We start from the raw sequence: 22,425 nt of genomic DNA on the forward strand, positions 1-22,425 counted from the left end.
TACGTGATCTCTAGGTCTCAGTTGTGCACAGTAGAACCTAATACTCGAGGAGCTACAAAAAAAATGTCCCGTAATGTGAGAGTAGAAGCAACTACGTCAAATCCAAACGCAACCGTGTCACCGGAGACTCCTGCTATGTCGTTATGTCTGGCCACCACCTATAACCAAATCGAACTACTGGATCTACATTAACAACAAGTCACTTCGACGCCTCCGCGCTTTGCTCATTCGGGTGTGACCTCCGCAGCTCAGTGAAGGGAATGGCTGGCGCGTGTCCAAGTTGAGACTTGTGTGGGGTAAAGTGCATTCTCTACCGTATTACTATTGTCTGTTTATAACACATTGTTCTAAATGTATATGGTTCTAAATCTATGTTGATCTAAATCTGTCTGTTACTTATTTGACTGTTGCTATTCTCACTGTAAAGTATATTTGAAATATAGTTTTAATAAAGTTGAAGAGACAAGAGTGCCTCTGTTGCTGGTTCCTCTTATCTCTCAGTCAAAACACAGTGTGTGCTCTCCTCCTCCTTCAGTGTAATAACACAACAACAGTGACTTGTTAGTGTTTGTTCTGACCCACAGACTGTGAAAGTGATTGAAAGCTATGTCCCCCGTGTTACAGTACCTTAAGATGAATGCACTAACTGTAAGTCTATCTGGATAAGAGCTTCTGCTAATTGACTAAAATGTAATGTAACTGAGCTGCTCAATAGCCTACTTCCCAAAGAACATAACTGTATTTTCCCTAGGGAGGGATTTTGTCTTCCAGAATAGTAGACCTCAGATTTCATAACGCTGTATAAAAAAAATAAAGATGTTGATTCAACTTAAAGCAACCAGCTGCAATATGATTGTGAGTTGGCTCAACAACATTTTTGCTCCAGCTGGTTATCTTACAATTGTATGTGGAATCAATGTATATTTTTTAAAACAGTCCTTACTATATGTTTTCAGTCATAACATGCCTACTAAAAAACACTCACACTCCGTACAAACATATGTCAAACCTGCACACACACACTCACACACACACACACACACACACACACACACACACACACACACACACACACACACACACACACACACACACACACACACACACACACACACACACACACACACACACACACACACTCACATCAAGTACAATAATATATGGCTAGAGTGATACAGTAGCAAAATACACAGCACTCAACACATATTCAGTTTTGGTTAATGGTATTTATTGGAGTCATAGCAAAACACTTTGCAAAAGATGTTGTACTCATTGATACAGTTCAAGTCAGAAGTTTACATACACCTTAGCCAAATACATTTAAACTCAGTTTTTCACAATTCCTGACATTTAATCCTAGTAAAAATTCCCTGTCTTAGGTCAGTTAGGATCACCACTTAATTTTAAGAATGTGAAATGTCAGAATAATAGTATAGATAATGATTTATTTCAGCTTTTATTTCTTTCATCACATTCCCAGTGGGTCAGAAGTTTACATACACTCAATTAGTATTTGGTAGCATTGCCCTTAAATTGTTTAACTTGGGTCAAATGTTTCGGGTAGCCTTCCACAAGCTTCCCACAATAAGTAGGGTGAATTTTGGCCCATTCCCCCTGACAGATCTGGTGTAACTGAGTCAGGTTTGTAGGCCTCCTTGCTCGCACACGCTTTTTCAGTTCTGCCCACAAATTTTCTATTGGATTGAGTTTTGCGATGGCCACTCCAATACCTTGACAATACCTCCAATACCTTAAGCCATTTTGCCACAACTTTGAAAGTATGCTTGGGGTCATTGTCCATATGGAAGACCCATTTGCGACCAAGCTTTAACTTCCTGACTGATGTCTTGAGATGTTGCTTCAATATATCCACATAATTTTGCTTCCTCATGAAGCCATCTATTTTGTGAAGTGCACCAGTCCCTCCTGCAGCAAAGCACCCTCACAACATGATGCTGCCACCCCCGTGCTTCACATGTTCTTCAGCTTGCAAGCTTCGCCCTTTTTTCTCCAAACATAACAATGGTCATTATGGCCAAACAGTTCTATTTATGTTTCATCAGACCAGAGGACATTTCTCCAAAAAGTACGATCTTTGTCCTCATGTGCAGTTGCAAACCGTAGTCTGGATTTTTTTATGGTGGTTTTGGAGCAGTGGCTTCTTCCTTGCTGAGCGGCCTTTCAGGTCGATATAGGAATCATTTTACTGTGGAGGAATCGTTTTACTGTGGAAATAGATAATGTTGTACATGTTTCCTCCAGCATCTTCACAAGGTCCTTTGCTGTTCTTCTGGGATTGATTTGCACTTTTCGCACCAAAGTACGTTCCTCTCTAGGAGACAGAACGAGTCTCCTTCCTGAGTGGTATGATGGCAGCGTGGTCCCATGGTGGTTATACTTGCGTACTATTGTTTGTACAAATTAACATGGTACCGTCAGGCGTTTGGAAATTGGTCCCAAGGATGAACAAGACTTGTGGGGGTCTACAATTTTTTTTCTGAGGTCTTGGCTGATTTCTTTTGGTTTTCCCATGATGTCAAGAGGCACTGAGGTACACCAGGTACACCTCCAGTTGACTCAAATTATGTCAATTAGCCTATCAGAAGCTTCTAAAGCCATGACATAATTTTCTGGAATTTTCCAAGCTGCTTAAAGGCACAGTCAACTTAGTGTATGTAAGCTTCCGACTTCAACTGTACCTGTGAAATAACATCCTAAGAAAATATTGCAATTAAGCTCAAGCCCTTCCGGTCACTAATCTATCCATACCCTTCCTCTCACTAATCTATCCATTCCCTTCCTGTCACTAATCTATCCATACATAAAAATATGGTTTTCATGCTATATCAGCTAATAATTATTTTGCATAGATTAATTTCAAGATTACAAAAACCATGAGCAAAAGCAGCATAAATTAGGATATATTATGATTAATAGTATCATTACTCACTTTGATTGTGGTACTAGTAGCCTACAGTCTGTAATCCGCATAATTTTACTTGGCCAAACTACAAATCCCATGAAGTTGGCACTCTTTAGTCACAGGGGACAACACACTACTGGGGAGAAGCATTAATGACTTAGTAATTACACTGTACCTGCCTATATGACTCCCATTTAAATACATAGATTCAGTACAGACTCTTGTTCTCTCTCTCTCTCTCTCTCGCTCTCTCTCTCACACTCTCTCTCTCACTCCCACACACGCGCACACACACACACCTTCTCTCTCATTCGCATTCTTTCTATCCTTCACATGGACTCAAACTCGTCGATGCGTTGCTTGGTGTTGCCCTGTCGTATCTGACGGAGGGTCCTGTACTTGTCCCGGCCGGCCTTAACGTTCTCCGCGTGGATCAGGTCATTGGGAGTATTCTTACTGTCGTCTCGAGCGCTGGCCAACTCACTACTCAGGGCCTGAGGACAAACGGACAACAAGGACACAAATAAACTTGTGGAGCGTCAACATAATATACTATACATGGGAATGAATGTGTGGTGCATGTGTAACGCATGTCGTCTAAGAACCATAGCTCTCATTTCAGGGCTCAGGCCTGGAGGACATTTGTACATTTAGTCAGGACTGAACCCAACCATGCAGAATTATGGTTAGGTTAGGGCCATAGGTTATATGTTAAATAAGTTAGGGTCTGGCTTTTGTATAGTCAGTCGGTCATCCTTCTGGGCCTCTGTCATGGTCATGAATTAGAGTCATGGGTTAAGGTTAAAGGTCATGGAGTGTGGAAGAAGTGAAAAAAATATAATTGTCTATCTACAATGACAAGCCACTGGGGTCTGACAACCTGGATGGGAAATGACTGAGGATAATAGCAGACGATATTTCCACTCCTATTTGCTCTATCGTCAATCTAAGCCTACTAGAAAGTGTGTGCCATCAGGCCTGAAGGGAAGCCAAAGTCATTCCTTCACCCAAAAACAGTAAAGCCCGCCACCCGAGTGGTGCAGTGGTCTAAGGCACTTGCTATGCCACTAGAGATCCTGGTTTGAGTCCAGGCTCTGTCGCAGCCGGCCGTGACCGGGAGACCCGTGGAACAGCGCACAATTGGCCCAGCGTCGTCCAGGTTAGGGGAGGGTTTTGCCGGCAGGGATGTTTTTGTACCATCACGCACTAGCGACTCCTGGTGGCGGGCCGGGCGCAATGCACGCTGACACGGTTGCCAGGTGTACAGTGTTTCCTCAGCTGGCTTCCAGGTTAAGCAAGCAGTGTGTCAAGAAGCAGTGCGGCTTGGCTGGGTTGTGTTTTGGAGGACCTTCGCCTCTCCCGAGTCCGTACGGGAGTTGCAGCGATGGGACAAGACTGTAACTACCAATTGGATACCACAATATTGGGGGGAAAATGGGGTAAAAAAAATAAGAATATAAATAAATAAATGAGTAGTAAAGCACCCTTTACCTACTCAAATAGCCAACCAATAGCCTGTTACCAATCCTTATTAAACTTCTGGAAAAAAATGGTGTTTGACCATGCTATTTTACTCTAGACAAATTGACAACAGACTTTCAGCACGCTTACAGGGAAGGACATTCAACAAGCACGGCACTTACACAAATGACTGATGATTGGCTGAGAGAAACTGATAGTAAAACGTTTTTATAAGCTGTTTTGTTAGACTTCAGTGCGGCTTTTGACATTATCGATCATCGTCTGCTGGAAAAACGTATGTGTTATGGCTTTACACCCCTTGCTATCGTGTGGATAAAGAGATACCTGTCTAACAGAACACAGAGGGTGTTCTTTAATGGAAGCCTATCCAACATAATCCAGGATCGAATCAGGAATTCCCCAGGGCAGCTGACTAAGCCCCTTACTTTTTTCAGTCTTCACTAACGACATGCCACTGGCTTTGAGTGATGTGTGGAGTGACTCAACACTATACACAGCAGCTACCACAGCGACTGAATTGACTGCAACACTTAACAAAGAGCAGCAGTTAGTTTCAGAATGGTTGGCAAGGAATAAGTTAGTCCTGAATATTTCAAAAACTAAAAGCATTATATTTGTAACAAATAGTTTACTAAAACCTAAACCTCAACTAAATCTTGTAATAAATAATGTGGAAATTGAACAGGTTGAGGTGACTAAACTACTAGGAGTAACCCTGGATTGTAAACTGTCATGTTTATTTTCCACCATAATTTGCAAATACATTCATAAAAAATCCTACAATGTGATTTTCTGGACTTTATTTTCTCATTTTGTCTGTCATAGTTGAAGTGTACCTATGATGAAAATTACAGGCCTCTCTCATCTTTTTAAGTGGGAGAACTTGCACAATTGGAGGCTGATGAAATACTTTTTTGCCCCACTGTATGTGATAATAGAATAATGGCCTGAGGGAACACAATGTGTTGTGAAAAGTGTTATGAAATGTAATGTCGTGTAATATTTTTAATTGTATATAACTGCCTTAATGTTTCTGGACCCCAGGAAGAGTAGGGGATCCTTAATAAATACAAATGCGTTATGGGTTAAGTTAGGGTCTGACTGTCTGACCTTGAGGTGGTGAGGTGTTTCTTCAGCTGTTTGTTCTTCTGGGCCTCCGTCATGGTCATGAGTTATGGTTATTTAAAGGTCATAGGTTATGGGTTAGGGTTAATTAAAGGTCATAGGTTATGGGTTAGGATTAATTAAAGGTCATAGTTTATGGGTTAAAGGGGAACTTCACTCAAAAACATAATTTTAGTATTTGTTTCATTAGTCCACTGCAGCCAAGTTTTCAAGATATTGGACTTTCCGGAAGCAAAGTGTCACCTTTGATGCCTTTTACATCATCATTTAAATTTTATATTTGTTTTATTTCACCTTTATTTAACCAGGTAGGCAAGTTGAGAACATGTTCTCATTTACAATTGCGACCTGGCCAAGATAAAGCAAAGCAGTTCGACACATACAACGACACAGAGTTACACATGGAGTAAAACACACATACAGTCAATAATACAGTATAAACAAGTCTATATATGATGTGAGCAAATGAGGTGAGATAAGGGAGGTAAAGGCAAAAAAATGGCCATGGTGGCAAAGTAAATACAAAACACTGGAATGGTAGATTTGCAGTGGAAGAATGTGCAAAGTAGAAATAAAAATAATGGGGTGCAAAGGAGCAAAATAAATAAAATAAATAAATACAGTAGGGAAAGGGGTAGTTGTTTGGGCTAAATTATAGGTGGGCTATGTACAGGTGCAGTAATCGGTGAGCTGCTCTGACAGTTGGTGCTTAAAGCTAGTGAGGGAGATAAGTGTTTCCAGTTTCAGAGATTTTTGGAGTTCGTTCCAGTCATTGGCAGCAGAGAATTGGAAGGAGAGGCGGCCAAAGAAAGAATTGGTTTTGGGGGTGACCAGAGAGATATACCTGCTGGAGCGCGTGCTACAGGTGGGTGATGCTATGGTGACCAGCGAGCTGAGATAAGGGGGAACGTTACCTAACAGGGTCTTGTAGATGACATGGAGCCAGTGGGTTTGGTACAAGTATGAAGCGAGGGCCAGCCAACGAGAGCGTACAGGTCGCAATGGTAGGTAGTATATGGGGCTTTGGTGACAAAACGGATTGCACTGTGATAGACTGCATCCAATTTGTTGAGTAGGGTATTGGAGGCTATTTTGTAAATGACATCGCCGAAGTCGAGGATCGGTAGGATGGTTAGTTTTACAAGGGTATGTTTGGCAGTATGAGTGAAAGATGCTTTGTTGCGAAATAGGAAGCCAATTCCAGATTTAACTTTGGATTGGAGTTGTTTGATGTGGGTCTGGAAAGAGAGTTTACAGTCTCACCAGACACCTAGGTATTTGTAGTTGTCCAAGTATTCTAAGTCAGAGCCATCCAGAGTAGTGATGTTGGACATGCGGGCAGGTGCAGGCAGCGATAGGTTCAAGAGCATGCATTTAGTTTTACTTGTATTTAAGAGCAATTGGAGGCCACGGAAGGAGAGTTGTATGGCATTGAAGCTTGCCTGGAGGGTTGTTAACACAGTGTCCAAAGAAGGGCCAGAAGTATACAGAATGGTGTCGTCTGCGTAGAGGTGGATCAGAGACTCACCAGCAGCAAGAGCGACCTCATTGATGTATACAGAGAAGAGAGTCGGTCCAAGAATTGAACCCTGTGGCACCCCCATAGAGACTGCCAGAGGTCCGGACAGCAGACCCTCCGATTTGACACACTGAACTCTATCAGAGAAGTAGTTGGTGAACCAGGCGAGGCAATCATTTGAGAAACCAAGGCTGTCAAGTCTGCCGATGAGGATGTGGTGATTGACAGAGTCGAAAGCCTTGGCCAGATCAATGAATACGGCTGCACAGTAATGTTTCTTATCGATGGCGGTGAAGATATCGTTTAGGACCTTGAGCGTGGCTGAGGTGCACCCATGACCAGCTCTGAAACCAGATTGCATAGCAGAGAATGGTATGGTGAGATTTGAAATGGTTGGTAATCTGTTTGTTGACTTGGCTTTCGATGACCTTAGAAAGGCAGGGTAGGATAGATATAGGTCTGTAGCAGTTTGGGTCAAGAGTGTCCCCCCCCTTTGAAGAGGGGGATGACCGCAGCTGCTTTCCAATCTTTGGGAATCTCAGACGACACGAAAGAGAGGTTGAACAGGCTAGTAATAGGGGTGGCAACAATTTGGGCAGATCATTTTAGAAAGAAAGGGTCCAGATTGTCTAGCCTGGCTGATTTGTAGGGGTCCAGATTTTGCAGCTCTTTCAGAACATCAGCTGACTTGATTTGGGAGAAGGTGAAATGGGGAAGGCTTGGGCGAGTTGCTGTGGGTGGTGCAGTGCTGTTGACCGGGGTAGGAGTAGCCAGGTGGAAAGCATGGCCAGCCGTAGAAAAATGCTTATTGAAATTCTCAATTATAGTGGATTTATCAGTGGTGACAATGTTTCCTATCTTCAGTGCAGTGGGCAGCTTGGAGGAGGTGTTCTTATTCTCAATGGACTTTACAGTGTCGCCAAACTTTTTTGAGTTAGTGTTGCAGGAAGCAAATTTCTGCTTGAAAAAGCTAGCCTTGGCTTTTCTAACTGCCTGTGTATAATGGTTTCTAACTTCCCTGAACAGCTGCATATCACGGGGGCTGTTCGATGCTAATGCAGAACGCTATAGGATGTTTTTGTGTTGGTTAAGGGCAGTCAGGTCTGGGGAGAACCAAGGGCTATATCTGTTCCTAGTTCTAAATTTCTTGAATGGGGCATGCTTATTTAATGAGAGTGATGAGTGGAGGTCGTTTGACCTCTGACCCATTACGGATGCAGGCAATGAGGCAGTGATCGCTGAGATCTTGGTTGAAGACAGCAGAGGTGTATTTAGAGGGTAAGTTGGTTAGGATGATATCTATGAGGGTGCCTGTGTTTAACACTTTGGGGAGGTACCTGGTAGGTTCATTGATAATTTGTGTGAGATTGAGGGCATCAAGCTTAGATTGTAGGATGGCTGGGGTGTTAAGCATGTTCCAGTTTAGGTTGCCTAGCAGCACGAGCTCTGAAGATAGATGGGGGGAAATCAGTTCAAATATGGTGTCCAGAGCACAGGGCAGAGGGTGGTCTATAGCAGGCGGCAACGGTGAGAGACTTGTTTTTAGAGAGGTGGATTTTTAAAAGTAGAAGTTCAAATTGTTTGGGTACAGACCTGGTTAGTCGGACAGAACTCTACAGGCTATCTTTGCAGTAGATTGCAACACCGCCCCCTTTGGCAGTTCTATCTTGTCTGAAAAAGTTGTAGTTTGGGATGAAAATTTCAGAATTTTTGGTGGTCTTCCTAAGCCAGGATTCAGACACAGCTAGAACATCCGGGTTGGCAGAGTGTGCTAAAGCAGTGAATAAAACAAACTTAGGGGGGAGGCTTCTAATGTTAACATGCATGAAACCAAGGCTGTTCCGGTTCCGGAAGTCATCAAAAGAGAGCGCCTGGGGAATAGGAGTGGAGCTAGGCACTGCTGTGCCTGGATTCACCTCTACATCGCCAGAGGAACAGAGGAGGAGTAGGATAAGGGTACGGCTAAAAGAAATAAGAATTAGTCGTCTAGAACGTCTGGAACAGAGAGTAAAAGTAGGTTTCTGGGGGCGATAAAATAGCTTCAAGGTATAATGTACAGACAAAGGTATGGTAGGATGTGAATACAGTGGAGGTAAACCTAGGTATTGAGTAATGATGAGAGAGATATTGTCTCTAGAAACATCATTGAAACCAGGAGATGTCATCGCATGTGTGGGTGGTGGAACTAATAGGTTGGATAAGATATAGTGAGCAGGACTAGAGGCTCTACAGTGAAATAAGCCAATAAACACTAACCAGAACAGCAATGGACAAAGCATATTGACATTAAGGAGAGGCATGCTTAGTCGAGTGATCAAAGGGTCCAGTGAGTAGAGAGGTTGGTTGGGGTCACGGCGATTCGGACAGCTAGCCGGGCCATCGGTAGCAAGCTGGCAGAGGATGGAGGTCCTTTTTTAGCCACCTCGTGCATTTCCGTCGGTAGGATTAGTGGGGTTCCGTGTGGTAGAGGGGATGAATCCAATTCGCAAAAAAAAACAACAATAGATATAGTTATAGAGGCCCAAGTTAAAAACATTTTTAAAAGAAATTCTCCGATAGGTCTATTCAGATAGCAGCCAATAAGACAGCTAACGATTAGCGGACCGCAGATGGGCGACAGGTAACGTCGCGGACGGAGGAGCCAGCCGGATATCTCCCTCGGGTAGATAACGTCGGTAGTCCAGTTGTGAAGCCCGGTGGGGCTCCGCGTTGGCAGGGTCCGGATAGGTGATTGTAGCCCAGGAGTGACTGATGGAACTCTTCAGCTGGTTAGCTCCGGAATAATTGATGTTTGCTCCGGAATCGACGTGAGCCGATAGTCACACGGATAGCAGCTAGCTAGCTGCGAGATCCAGGTCTAAATGTCCAGAGTTAGCGGTTGAAATCCGGGGACATGGAGAGAAAAATAGGTCCGGTATGTTCCGGTCCGAGCCGCGCCGTACAAAACTGGCGATAGATTTTCGAGCTAAAGGATAGCTGATGACCACAAACCGTGGTTAGCTGAATACTAACGATTAGCCAGTAAAGAAGCTAACTAGCTTCTGGTTAGCTTCAGGCTGGCTTTTGGCTACCTTCTGGATTAGCTTCTGGCTAGGTTCTGGCTAGCTTCTGGCTAGCTTCTGGATTAGCTTCTGGGCTAGCTTCTGGTAAACCTCTATGGAGGATTACAGATTTGAGGTAAATAATACTTTCTTTAAAAAAATATATAAATTGGTGAGGCGGGTTGCAGGAGAGTGTTTTGAAGATGAGTTTATGGAAAATAAAAAATATATATAAAAAGGTATGCGAAAAAAGCCATCTTGGAGCAATCATGATGATGTGGTTGGTGACACTTTGCTTCATGAAAATCCAATATCTTGACAACTTGACTGCTGATATGAAAAACATTTTGGGACCGTATCAATAGTGGACTAATGGGAGTTCCCCTTTAAGTTAGGTGTTTCTGACCTTGAGGTGTTTCTGTAGCCGTTCATTCTTCTGAGCCTCCGTCATGCGTTCCTCCTCGCTGCGGTCTCTGACCATGCCTGGTGATGTCAGCTCAGCGCTGGCCTCGGCGCTGCTCTCGTCGGTCTCATCGTTGTCCCCCTGCACAGAGTCCTGGATGTGGACACGGATGACTTTAGTCTTCAAATCAGCATCCACCATGACCGCCAGATGACAAACACACACATGACCGCTCACAGTGGATAACGCTATCATGCACACACATGTTCACTCACACACTCTCGCTCACGTTGAAGCACTGTGGTTAGATAGAGGATAACACACTCACACGCACTCACTCACATGACCGCCATTGAATCACTGTGGTTGGATAGAGGATAACGCTGGCACACACACACACACATTTAATCACTGTGGTTAGATAGAGGGTTACGCTAGCACACATTCACACTCACATTTAATCACTGTGGTTAGATGGAGGGTTACGCTAGCACACACACACTCACACACTCACATTTAATCACTGTGGTTAGATAGAGGGTTACGCTAGCACACACACACACTCACATTTAATCACTGTGGTTAGATAGAGGGTTACGCTAGCACACACACACACACACACACACACACTCACATTTAATCACTGTGGTTAGATGGAGGGTTACGCTGGTACACACACACACACACACATTTATTCATTAATTTCTTCATTTATTAATTTATTCTCTCACCCTTTTCTGCCATCTCTTTGTATCGTCGTCCTTCTTCTGCTTTACGTCCTCCAGAAGGGAGATCTTAGAGGTCAGATCAGTAGCCTGGAAAAGGAACCTTAGAATAATAAATGATTCTCCTAGTGTCTGTCTGTCTGTCGGTCTGTCTATTTGTATTTATTATGGATCCCCATTAGCTGCTGTCAAAGCAGCAAAATGAAGACAGTTTATACAATTTTAAAAACATTATAATACATTCACAGATTTCACAACACACGGTGTGCCCTCAGGCCCCTACTCCACCACCACCACACATCTACAGTACTAAATCCATGTGTATGTATAGTGCGTGCGTGTGTGTGTGTGTGTGTGTGTATAGTGTGTGTGTGTGTGTGTGTGTGTGTGTGTGTGTGTGTGTGTGTGTGTGTGTGTGTGTGTGTGTGTGTGTGTGTGTGTGTGTGTGTGTGTGTGTGCGTGTGTGTGTGTGTGTGTGTGTGTGTGTGTGTGTGTGTGTCTATGTGTGTGTGTACCAGGTTCTCCTGGTTCTTCATCTGGCTCTCTGACTGCTGTAGGAGGGCTGCCTTGGTCTCTTCCGCTGCCCTGCGCTCCTTCTCCAGACGCTCTGCCTCCTCCTGGGCAAACGTCCTCTCTTTCTCCAGCTCCAAGGCCCTGCGAGTCCTCTTATCCAGCTCTACACATACACATACACACACACGCACACACGCACACAAAATAATATGAACACACACAAGCATGCATGCACATACAGCACACACACTTTCAGATGACAGAATGAGTCTGACCTTCCTGAGCTTTCTTGGTCTCTTCCTCAATCTGTTTCAGTCTGCCTATCAGCTCCATGGTTTCTCTGGCGATCTTCTCTGTCTCCTTCTCCGCATTCTCCCTCTTCTTCTTCTCGCTCTCGAGCAGAGCTCTGGAACGAGGGACACAAGGGATGAGTAAACATGTGCTAACAAACTCATCTCTCTCTCTCTCTCTCTCTTTTCTCCATGTCTCTGTCCTCACTTCTCCATCTGTCTCTTAGTCTTCTCCTCACGGGCCTGGGCTTTCATCTGCTGGACCTCGATGGTGTCTGGCTTCCTCCTCCTCATGTACAGGTCATGGTTTCCCATGCACAGCGCCAGGATTCGCTTGTTGATCCGTAGACGAGGGGCGTAGAACACAAAATCCTGGAACAGACTCATTTACCACAAATGCCTCTTGAAAAAATTAAGTGACCTTTTTTTATACTGAACAAACGGGTACTATCAGAGGTTTGAATTATAACAAAATACACAGCAGATAAAGAAACAGAGGTGATGTACCGGGGCTTTCTTGTCCATGGGCTTTATAACAAACTTCTTGTCGTTGAAGGAAATGTTTCTGATCTCACTCCATGGGAAGCCAATCTTAGGGGTCATCCTATAAAGAAAACACTGTAGAATAGTTCACTCCAAAATCAAAGTTTATCCAATTTTTTTAGACTTTAAACAAAAGTCTAATATCATGATGAATCTATGGAGAATTCGGATCTATACTGAACAAAAATATAAACACAACAATTTCAAAGAATTTCAAAGATTTTACTGAGTTACAGTTCATATAAGGAAATCAGTCAATTGAAATAAATTAATTAGGCCCTAATCTATGGATTTCACATGCCTGGGGATACAGATATGCATCTGTTGGTCACAGATACCTTTCAAAAAAAGATAGGGGCATAGATCAGAAAACCAGTCAGTATCTGGCGTGACCACCATTTGCCTCATGCAGCGTGACACATCTCCTTCACATAGAGTTGATCAGGCTGTTGATTGTGGCTTGTGGAATGTTGTCCACTCCTCCTCAATGGCTGTGTGAAGTTGCTCAATATTGGTGTGAAATGTAACAAGATGTCGTACTCCTCAATCCAGAGCATTCCAAACATGCTCAATGGGTGACATGTCTGGTGAGTATGCAGGCCATGGAAGAACTGGGACATTTTCAGCTTCCAGGAATTGTGTACAGATCCTTGCAACATGGGTAGTGCATTATCATGCTGAAACATGAGGTGATGGCGGCAGATGAATGACACGACAATGGGCGTCAGGATCTTGTGACAGTATCTCTGTGCATTCAAATTGCCATCGATAAAATGCAATTGTGTTTGTTGTCCGTAGCTTATGCCTGCCCATACCATTACCCCTACGCCACCATGGGGCACTGCTAAATTGACATATTGAGTTTATATTTTTGTTCAGTGCAGTTAACGGTTCCAACCTGTCAGTGTTCTGGTATATGTTGAGGCCCAGAGCGTCTACCCCCAGCCACAGCTCTGAACCCTTCTTGTTCTTGATGCTGAAGTAGTTGACTCCATACATCTCTAGATCCTGAGCTATCTTCAGATACTCCACCATGGCATCCTCCCTGGGGACAGATTGACACAGAGACAGACACAGACACACATAGACACAGACAATCAGTGAGGAAGATGCTCTGTATGCAGCTATCATAATGCTTAGCACATTCTACATACACTGAGTGTACAAAACATGAAGGATACCTGCTCTTTCCATTACATAGACTGACCAGGTGAATCCAGGTGAAAGCTATGATCTCTTATTAATGTCACCTGAACCCTCTACAGTCTACAGACTAAACCTTGTCTATATACCGGGGGAGGGAAATGTTTTAAGAAGGTCATACCAAGGATCATTTAGATATTTTATTTAGAATTTTAAGACCCCTTGATGTATCCAAAAAAGTATTATTATTTGATGAATATTTTAAATTGGTCTTACTGCTATTAGCAAATGCATTGAATAACAGATAGTCCCCCCAAAAATCTAAAGGAAGTTTGTTCTGAAGTCTGTCCTATATCTGAGAGATATAAGAAAGATCAGGAAACATTTGTTGTTGTTTTTTTAGATTTTTATACATGTATTTAACCCCTTATTTTTGGCACTAAACATTCTCCATATATAATTCCATACGTTTTTTTCAACTGGTACTGGGGGACCTTCAGACGAGTCTTGTGTGGCCTGTGAAGCAAAACAACCAACAAAAAATGTGTATGTCTTCGTGAGACTTTTCCACAGAGGGGTCCTATTAGTGTGTAGCCCAAACTGTTGGGACGCTACAGACAGAAGTTGGCAGATCGGCTGTACCGACTTCAGACGAGTACCAATACGCTTGTGGAGGTCGTAGGGCAAAACGGAGAAACACCATTGTGTTCATGAGAGTCTCATCTTCCCATAGAGTGGTTTGTAGACCAAACCGTTAGGATGCTACAGACGATTTTATGAGGTTTCTGGGATGTCTCATGGTCTTACAAACATATGCAGAAGTCCGAATGCGGTGGATTGAGACATATCCAATGCAAACTAAAGATATCTCTAGCTTAAACTGACATATATTTCCTGGGGATTTGTTTATTATGCCAATTAGATTTCCACAGGGATGCGGACGTTGACTTTAGTTTTTTTTTTTATCCACTTCAATTACGGGAGATGAAGGATTGGAGACAGGTTAAAGAAGGATGTTTAAGTCTTGAGACATGGATTGTGTATGTGTGCCATTCAGAGGGTGAACGGGCAAGACAAAATATTTAAGTGCCTTTGAACGGGGTCTGGTAGTAGGTGCCAGGCACATCGGTTTGGGTCAAGAACTGCAAAACTGCTGGGTTTTTCACACTCAACAGTTTCCCATGTGTATCAAGAATGGTCCACCATCCAAAGGACATCCAGCCAACTTGACACAACTGTGGGAAGCATTGGAGTCAACATGGGCCAGCATCCCTGTGCAATGTTTACGACACCTTATAAAGTCCATGCCCCGACGATTTGAGGCTGTTCTGAGGGCAATAGAGGGGGGTGAAACTCAATATTAGGAAGGTGTTCTTAATGTTTTGTACATCAGTGTAAAATCAGTGCAATACAAGTAAGCCAGTGTTAACTTGGATTGTACTGTGAGTAGAGAGGACATGTGGTCTTACCTCAGCACTCCCTTGTGCTCCTCATGCCACACCTTTATCCTATTCTCCCACTGCTCCTTGTTCAGCTTGTGCTGCTCCAGAACCCTAAGGGTAGAGGAACCGAGAAGGGTCAATTAGGAGGGTAGAGAGAAGATGGTAGCCTAGTGATTAAGAGCGTTGGGCCGGTACTCAAATCCCAGAGCAGACTAGGTAACTCTCTCTGTATAAGAGTGTCTGCTAAATGAAATGGAATTGACCCCAACACTGATCTGAGTATGGACGACAACAATCAGAGGAGCGTTCAGGGAGACTTGGAATAGATCTCTCTTCAAAATGATCACCAGTTTAGCTTCTGTTTGTGGGCTGAGGTATGTCACACAGGGGGACGGGGAGAGACGACACACCTCTGGGGAAGCAGCTTGTCCCTGCTGAGGTAACCCGGGAAGTGGTAGTCCCTCTTGTAGTCTCCATGTTTGGTCTGAACAGAGTAGGAGGCCAACAGCACAGCCGTCTCAGGAGGACAGTAGATATCATCATTCAGGATGCCTTCCTTCACCTGCAGTGACAAACATTATAAACAGTGTGAGCTGTGTGTGTGTGTCTAACCCGTGTACATCTTAAAATACATACAGTGCATTTCAGATCCCTTGAGTTTTTCCACATTATGCTACATTACGGACTTATTCTAAAATAGATCAAATAAAAATGATCCTCGTCAATTTTTGGGGGCAAATTAAAAACGATTCAAATATGAAATAAATTATTTACATAAGTATTCAAACCCTTTGATGTGAGACTCGAACTTGAGCTCAGGTGCATCCTGTTACCATTTATCATCCTTAAGATGTTTTTATAACTTGATTGGAGTCCACCTGTGATAAATTCAATTTATTGGGCATGATTTGGAAAGGCACACATCTGTCTATATAAGGTCCCACAAAAACCAAGCCATGAGGTCTAAGGAATTGTCAGTAGAGCTCCGAGACAGAATTATGTCGAGACACAGATCTGGGAAAGGATGGTCACTCATACAGAGCTCCAGAGTTCCTCTGTGGAGATGAGCATTCATGTGTAAAGGATTATCATTTCAATTGTTATAATTATCACTCTGTAGTGACTTCTTAGTCGACCCCCACTTCCCCTTTTGTCTAACAAGCCGCCATGCCGGTTCAGCCCACTAGAGCACATTCTCATTTCATGTAACCACATTTACCTTGTTTGTTTGTTTGTTGATGCATTTCTGTGAATTAGTTAGTAATAAATAAATGATTTAAGACAATTGATGTATGGATGACTCATAGTGAAGACTGGGTTCGTGCAGATAACCAACAATTTACGACGTTTGGAATGAGACTAACGTGAGGTAAAGTAAATAATTAATTAATTCAAAGACTAATTGATCAGATAAAATATCTGAAAAGTTATTTTAGGAAATGATAACTTTGTAATCTGAATATTTTTCATTGGTGCCCCGACTTCCTAGTTAATTAGTTACGTGAATAATCAGTTGATCGCGTAATAACTAATTACAGAGAATCTTTGATAAAAACTATCAGTCTTCAGTTAATGATAGTAAAGACATGACAGTGGTCAGATGGAAGCCACTCCTCAGTAAAAGGCACATGACAGCCCACATGGAGTTTGCCAAAAGGCACCTGAAGGACTCAGACCATGAGAAACAAGATTCTCTCCAAGCAATGCCAAGCGTTACGCCTGGAAGAAACCTGGCAACATTCCTACGGTGAAGCATGGTGGTGGCAGTATCATGCTGTGGGGATGTTCTTTAGCAGCAGGGACTGGGAGACTAGTCAGGATCAAGGGAAAGATGAATGGAACAAGGTACAGAGAGATCCTTGATGAAAACAATCAGGTCTCCTTTACCTTTGATATAGAACATTGCATTGTTGAGGAAAAGCTTGTAAGTACATTTCTCTGTACTGTTCACACGTGTTGTTTCCTGTGAACGTGACAAATAATGTGTGTGTGCACGTGTGTCTGGCCAGCTCGTGTGTGTGAGTCTGTGTATGCGCATGTAGTCGTGTGTGTGTGTGTGTGACCTGCAGGAAGAAAAGTCGTTGCGTGGCCTCTTGGATCAGTTCCTCAGCTACGTCTTCAGGGTAGAACTTGGCCCGGAACTTTATCAACAGTGGGTTCTCCCTGCGTACGTCCTGAGCTGTCACCTGGGAACATTACAGCATTGCAACAACATGAGTGAGTTAATAAGTGAATGAATGGGCATGGGTGTGTGTGTGTGTGTGTGTGTGTGTGTGTGTGTGTGTGTGTGTGTGTGTGTGTGTGTGTGTGTGTGTGTGTGTGTGTGTGTGTGTGTGTGTGTGTGTGTGTGTGTGTGTGTGTGTGTGTCTGTGTGTGTGTCTGTGTGTGTCTGTGTGTGTGTGTGTGTGTGTGTGTGTGTGTGTGTGTGTGTGTGTGTGTGTGTGTGTGTGTGTGTGTGTGTGTGTGTGTGTGTGTGTGTGTGTGTGTGTGTGTGCGTGCGTGCGTGCAGAGCTGGATGAGCAGACTCGCAGGGCCCTGGAGCTGGAGAAGGAGAGGACGTTTGCCCAGGAGGAGGTAGAGCGTCTGGAGAAAGAGACGACGTTTGCCCAGGAGGAGGCAGAGCGTCTGGAGAAGGAGAGGATGTTTGCCCAGGAGGAGGCAGAGCGTCTGGAGAAGGAGAGGATGTTTGCCCAGGATGAGGCAGAGCGTCTGGAGAAAGAGAGGACGTTTGCCCAGGAGGAGGCAGAGCGTCTGGAGAAGGAGAGGATGTTTGCCCAGGAGGAGGCAGAGCGTCTGGAGAAGGAGAGGATGTTTGCCCAGGAGGAGGCAGAGCGTCTGGAGAAGGAGAGGATGTTTGCCCAGGAGGAGGCAGAGCGTCTGGAGAAGGAGAGGATGTTTGCCCAGGAGGAGGCAGAGCGTCTGGAGAAAGAGAGGACGTTTGCCCAGGAGGAGGCAGAGCGTCTGGAGAAGGAGCGCAGGGCAGCGGAAGAGGCAGTCATATATGTTGTTACTGTCTGAGGAGAGTAGTGAGAATGTACTCACCCTCTTGTTGAGTTTGAGCCAGGTAGAGAAGCCTTTGCTGTCCTGGTACTGTAGGCCAAAGAACCAGGTCTCTCTCAGCCCAATGGTCTTCACTATCTACACAACAATGAAGAAGAAGATCACTTGTTTGTCCATAGTCGAGGAAACAAAGATTTGTCTGTCTGTCTGTCTGTCTGTCTGTCCGCCCGTCCACCTGTCCACGTACCTGGTCGAAGAGTTGTTTGCCAGTGGTGCTGGGCAGGATGGCAAACTCCAGCTCAGCGTCCATGGTGGTGACACGAACATTGATCTACCAGAGGGCGTTCACATAGACACAAACTGGAGTATGAATGGGAGGAGAGAGAACTTAATAGCCTATTAAAACACATAGATAGAGTAATGGCTAGTATAATAGGTAGTATGGTTTACAATAGGGGATAGGCATGCAGAATACACTGAACAGAAATATAAACGCAACATTCAACAATTTCAAAGATTTTACTGAGTTCAAAGTTCAAATGAGGAAATCAGTCAATTGAAATAAATTAAGTAGGTTCAAATCTATGGGTTTCACATGACTGGGAATACAGATTTGCATCTGTTAGTCACAGATACCTTTAAAAAAAGGGCATTTTGTGCATTCAAATTACTTTAGATAAAATGCAATTGTGTTTGTTGTCCTTAGCTTATGCCTGCCCATACCATAACCCCACCGCCACCATGGGGCACTCTGTTCACAACGTTGACATCAGCAAACCGTTGGCCCACACGACGCCATAGACGTGGTCTGCGGTTGTGAGGCCGGTTGGACGTTCTGCCAAATTCTCTTAAATAACGTTGGAGACGCCTGAAATCAACATTCAGCTCCGGTGGACATTCCTGCAGTCAGCATGCAAATTGCACGCTCCCTCAAAACATGAGACTGTGGCATTGGGTTGTGTGACAAAATGTCACATTGTAGAGTGGCCTTTTATTGTTGTCAGTAGAAGGTGCACCTGTGTAATTATCATGCTGTTTAATCAGCTTCTTGATATGCCACATCTGTCAGGTGGATGGATTATCTTAACGAATGAGAAATGCTCATCAACAGGGATGTAAACAAATTTGTGCACAACATTTTTGAGAAATACACTTTTTGTGCATCTGGAAAATGCCTGGGATCTTTTATTTCAGCTCATAAAACATGGGACCAACACTTTACATGTTGCGTTTATATTTTTGTTCAGTGTACTAAGGGGCTAAGCGAATTAAATGTCTCTTACTATGATTGTAAAATTGTGTGCTAGGTTCTTAGGGACGTAGAAGACCCCCAAAATATAATATAATTATGTTTCTTACATTTTTCTGTTCAACCTGCAGGATCATCCAATCGCAAGAGGTCGTAGGGGACTACAATCAAAACATGAAGCCCACAAGGTATTTTTAAATGTGAAATATTGTTTAGGGAGAATTCTCAGAACAAAATAGAATTGAGAGTATTCTCAGAACAGGGGAAGGTTTATTCTAGGATTCCATGATCCACACAGAACTGTAGTGTATGTTTCTATTGTTGCTGTTGTTGTTTTGATGTCAATCATGTTAGTGAAAGTTTCCACATTGTGTGGACAATAAAAATATATGTAATAAGTTCAAACCTATCCCAGGTAGCCCCCGCTAGGATTTCCGAGGTGGTTTTTATTAACACTGATTATGGAGCAAATTGGGATAAAGTTACTAAACAGCTGAGATCAGAGACGACCAGGCCAACCAGGAAGGCCCATATTTAGGCCAATTATCAGATGTTTAATGTTGATCACATCGGCCTATTCTGACCAGGATACTTCAACCACAAAAAAATATGAATGTTTCTACAAGTACAATGTTTATAGTACTCAGATATAATAGTGCTAAGATATAAAAGATAGTGCTAAGATATAAAAGTACTACAAGTATCTCACAGAACAACGTACTGTTGTGTTGAAACGCAAACTTTAAAAAAACATTTGTGTCTGATGTGAGTGGTTAACAAACAAAAATGTAACTTTTAACAAACACGGTATAACTCAGGGTAGTAATACCGTAAACCTTTAAAATGGCTGGTTTCAAGTTGTAATGTCACATGCACACGTACCGTGAAATGCGATTCTTGAAAACTCAAAACCCCAACAATACAATAATTAATAACAATGTAATACTAGAAAAAGAACACAATAAATAAGAATAGGAAATGTGAAATACACAATAAAGGAAGTAAGCACATATTATATACAATAAATAGTTTTCTAGACCATTATTCTGTCTCACCAAGCAACAGAGACATTACTATGGGAAAAAGTTGGCCTTGTTTTACTGTCAAATGCTACATTTACACAATCTCACCCTAATTTTACACAAACAGCCACATTTGAACTTCAATCCAGAATTTATAGGATTAAGAGTATAAATGGATACTCACAGAAGACATTTGTAAATATTTTATCTCCTATATTATTATGTTCCTGAGAGTTTCTTCTTTCGGCATTAGCCTCTTCTCCACAGAGTCATATGAAAGTGCTTTCAATATTCACTGGGATTATGGTGAATTAAAACGAGCCATTGTTGTGTTCTCAGGACTAATCCAATGGCAGCCCAGGAATCTAACTCAAGGTGGATTATTGCGGTGTACTAACACTTGACCTTCACAGGACCACCGCAAAATGGCGAACAAGACGTTGAATTTACATCCACCTTTAGAATACGATACTTTCATATGAGATATATGATAAGGCAATGTTGATAATATACTGTAGACCTAGCCTTAACCCTAGACCACATTGCCACTAGCCAAGGAAAAAGTGATTAGTAAATACAACACTCAAGACATTCATTCCTACTTCTACATTGTTGTTGTTTTGTAGAATACCCTGTCTTTTTCATTGTTCTTTTTTAATACAACATGTAATTGTTATTTTGTGAAAATAATGTTTTAAGAATTGAATTGAAATCTACTATCAACTTTACCCTATGAGTGTAGGCAGTTGGCATCATTATCTTTAGAATTACATTGAAACAATGCAACCGTTTCCCATTACAATGTTACAACAACAATGTAACGCAGCGTTTCTTAAAGTATGGGTCGCGACCTGTTAATGGTGGGTCGCGACGTAAATGTATAATTATTTCATGAATTACTACAATTGATTTGGTCAAGTGCAACTGCGCTCTCGGTTCAGCGCGCTCTCTGCTTCGCAGCGGTTTCTGCGCAGTTTGGCAGCTGCGCGAGTGAGAGAGGGAGATACCCGTGTGCTTCGCGGTTTACCGGATCTTTTGTTCTCCAGTTTTGTTGAAGATCCCTCCGCGTCCCACCCGCTGCAGCGCTGTGGTTCAAGCCACTGACTTGTTGTTCTTCACCGCTGTCAGGAAATGGACTCATCCGAGGCACACGTTCTCACTGAGCTCAATCGTCATGAAACGCAAATACAGTGATTACTTTTTGTCTCTGTCATACAAAGTTTGAGAAATAACGAGGAGCGCCCACAATGTTTTTTTGTGTGTGTGGGGAAGTGGTTAGTAAATGAGTCTCTCAAAACGAACAAATTAATAAAACGACACGTCCTGACCAAACATCCAGGCACTACTGTACATGACGGTAAACCCATGGAGTTATTTCAGAACCGGGCTTCAAGAAACAGTGCTTCAAAAGTGGAACAGTAATTCAACTAGCAAGGCATTGTCATTTTATAACAAGTGACTATAGGCATAAATAAGGGAGTACTATCTCTCATAGTAGTAGATGTGAGTTTCTCTTTCAACAATCCCCTGGCCTTTTAACGTCATACAGCTAATAGCTAACGTTAGCCAAAGCAAGCTAACTAGCCACAACCCTAAGAAACACTACAGATGAAGATTAAAAATGATCAGGCCTACTGTACATTTTACTGTAGAAATGATTGTTGAAAACGAGTCTAGGTTGGAACTGTTGCTGTTGCAGGTAATAATTTTTATTCTGAACTGGAATAAACTGACTGATTGAAGCAAGATGCTTTTTGAGGCAAACACTCACACAGTTCTGGGTTGCTCATATGCAGCAGGAAGCGGTCTCCAGCCTAACTGAGAAAGCAGTAAGATGTTCTAATACAGTTTGGCACCACATACCTATGCAAGTCAGGGTTCTGTCTAAAGCAGCCCAGAATATATATGTTTGTTGAAAACTTCCATCAGCCATACACCTCTCATTAGGACTGTGTGTATGTGTGTGTTTTCTGGTCTACATATGTGTGATATGATCAATTTATTC

At 42.9% G+C, this 22,425-nt stretch overlaps 1 protein-coding gene and 1 long non-coding RNA gene across 5 annotated transcripts; one reads left to right on the plus strand and one right to left on the minus strand.

Moving 5' to 3' along the window:
• The first annotated feature begins 218 nt into the window (after window positions 1–218).
• On the plus strand, window positions 219–19,590 carry LOC135526685 (uncharacterized). Its single transcript, XR_010453343.1, has 3 exons — window positions 219–296; window positions 17,159–17,366; window positions 19,530–19,590. It is a non-coding gene; the product is annotated as an uncharacterized LOC135526685 (long non-coding RNA).
• LOC135526684 (moesin-like) lies at window positions 1,212–22,241 on the minus strand. 4 transcript variants are annotated; one of them, XM_064955239.1, is made up of 15 exons: window positions 22,192–22,234; window positions 19,509–19,559; window positions 18,397–18,480; window positions 18,192–18,287; window positions 17,213–17,335; window positions 15,560–15,711; window positions 15,177–15,260; window positions 13,463–13,609; window positions 12,529–12,625; window positions 12,230–12,393; window positions 12,007–12,137; window positions 11,734–11,894; window positions 11,225–11,308; window positions 10,497–10,646; window positions 1,212–3,417 (listed from the first exon to the last, which is right to left on the minus strand). In XM_064955239.1, exons 2-15 carry the CDS (start codon window positions 19,533–19,535, stop codon window positions 3,253–3,255), a joined length of 1,665 nt encoding a protein of 554 aa, XP_064811311.1. In that variant the 5' UTR covers window positions 19,536–19,559; window positions 22,192–22,234; the 3' UTR covers window positions 1,212–3,252. The 4 variants fall into 4 exon arrangements, with proteins under 4 accessions (XP_064811311.1, XP_064811310.1, XP_064811314.1 ...); XM_064955238.1 differs by lacking the exon at window positions 22,192–22,234 and adding an exon at window positions 20,605–21,165; XM_064955242.1 differs by lacking the exon at window positions 19,509–19,559 and having other exon boundaries at window positions 22,192–22,241.
• Window positions 22,242–22,425: the final 184 nt, after the last annotated feature.

Source organism: Oncorhynchus masou, chromosome 32 (assembly GCF_036934945.1).
Source record: "Oncorhynchus masou masou isolate Uvic2021 chromosome 32, UVic_Omas_1.1, whole genome shotgun sequence".
NCBI classification, from domain to species: domain Eukaryota; kingdom Metazoa; phylum Chordata; class Actinopteri; order Salmoniformes; family Salmonidae; genus Oncorhynchus; species Oncorhynchus masou.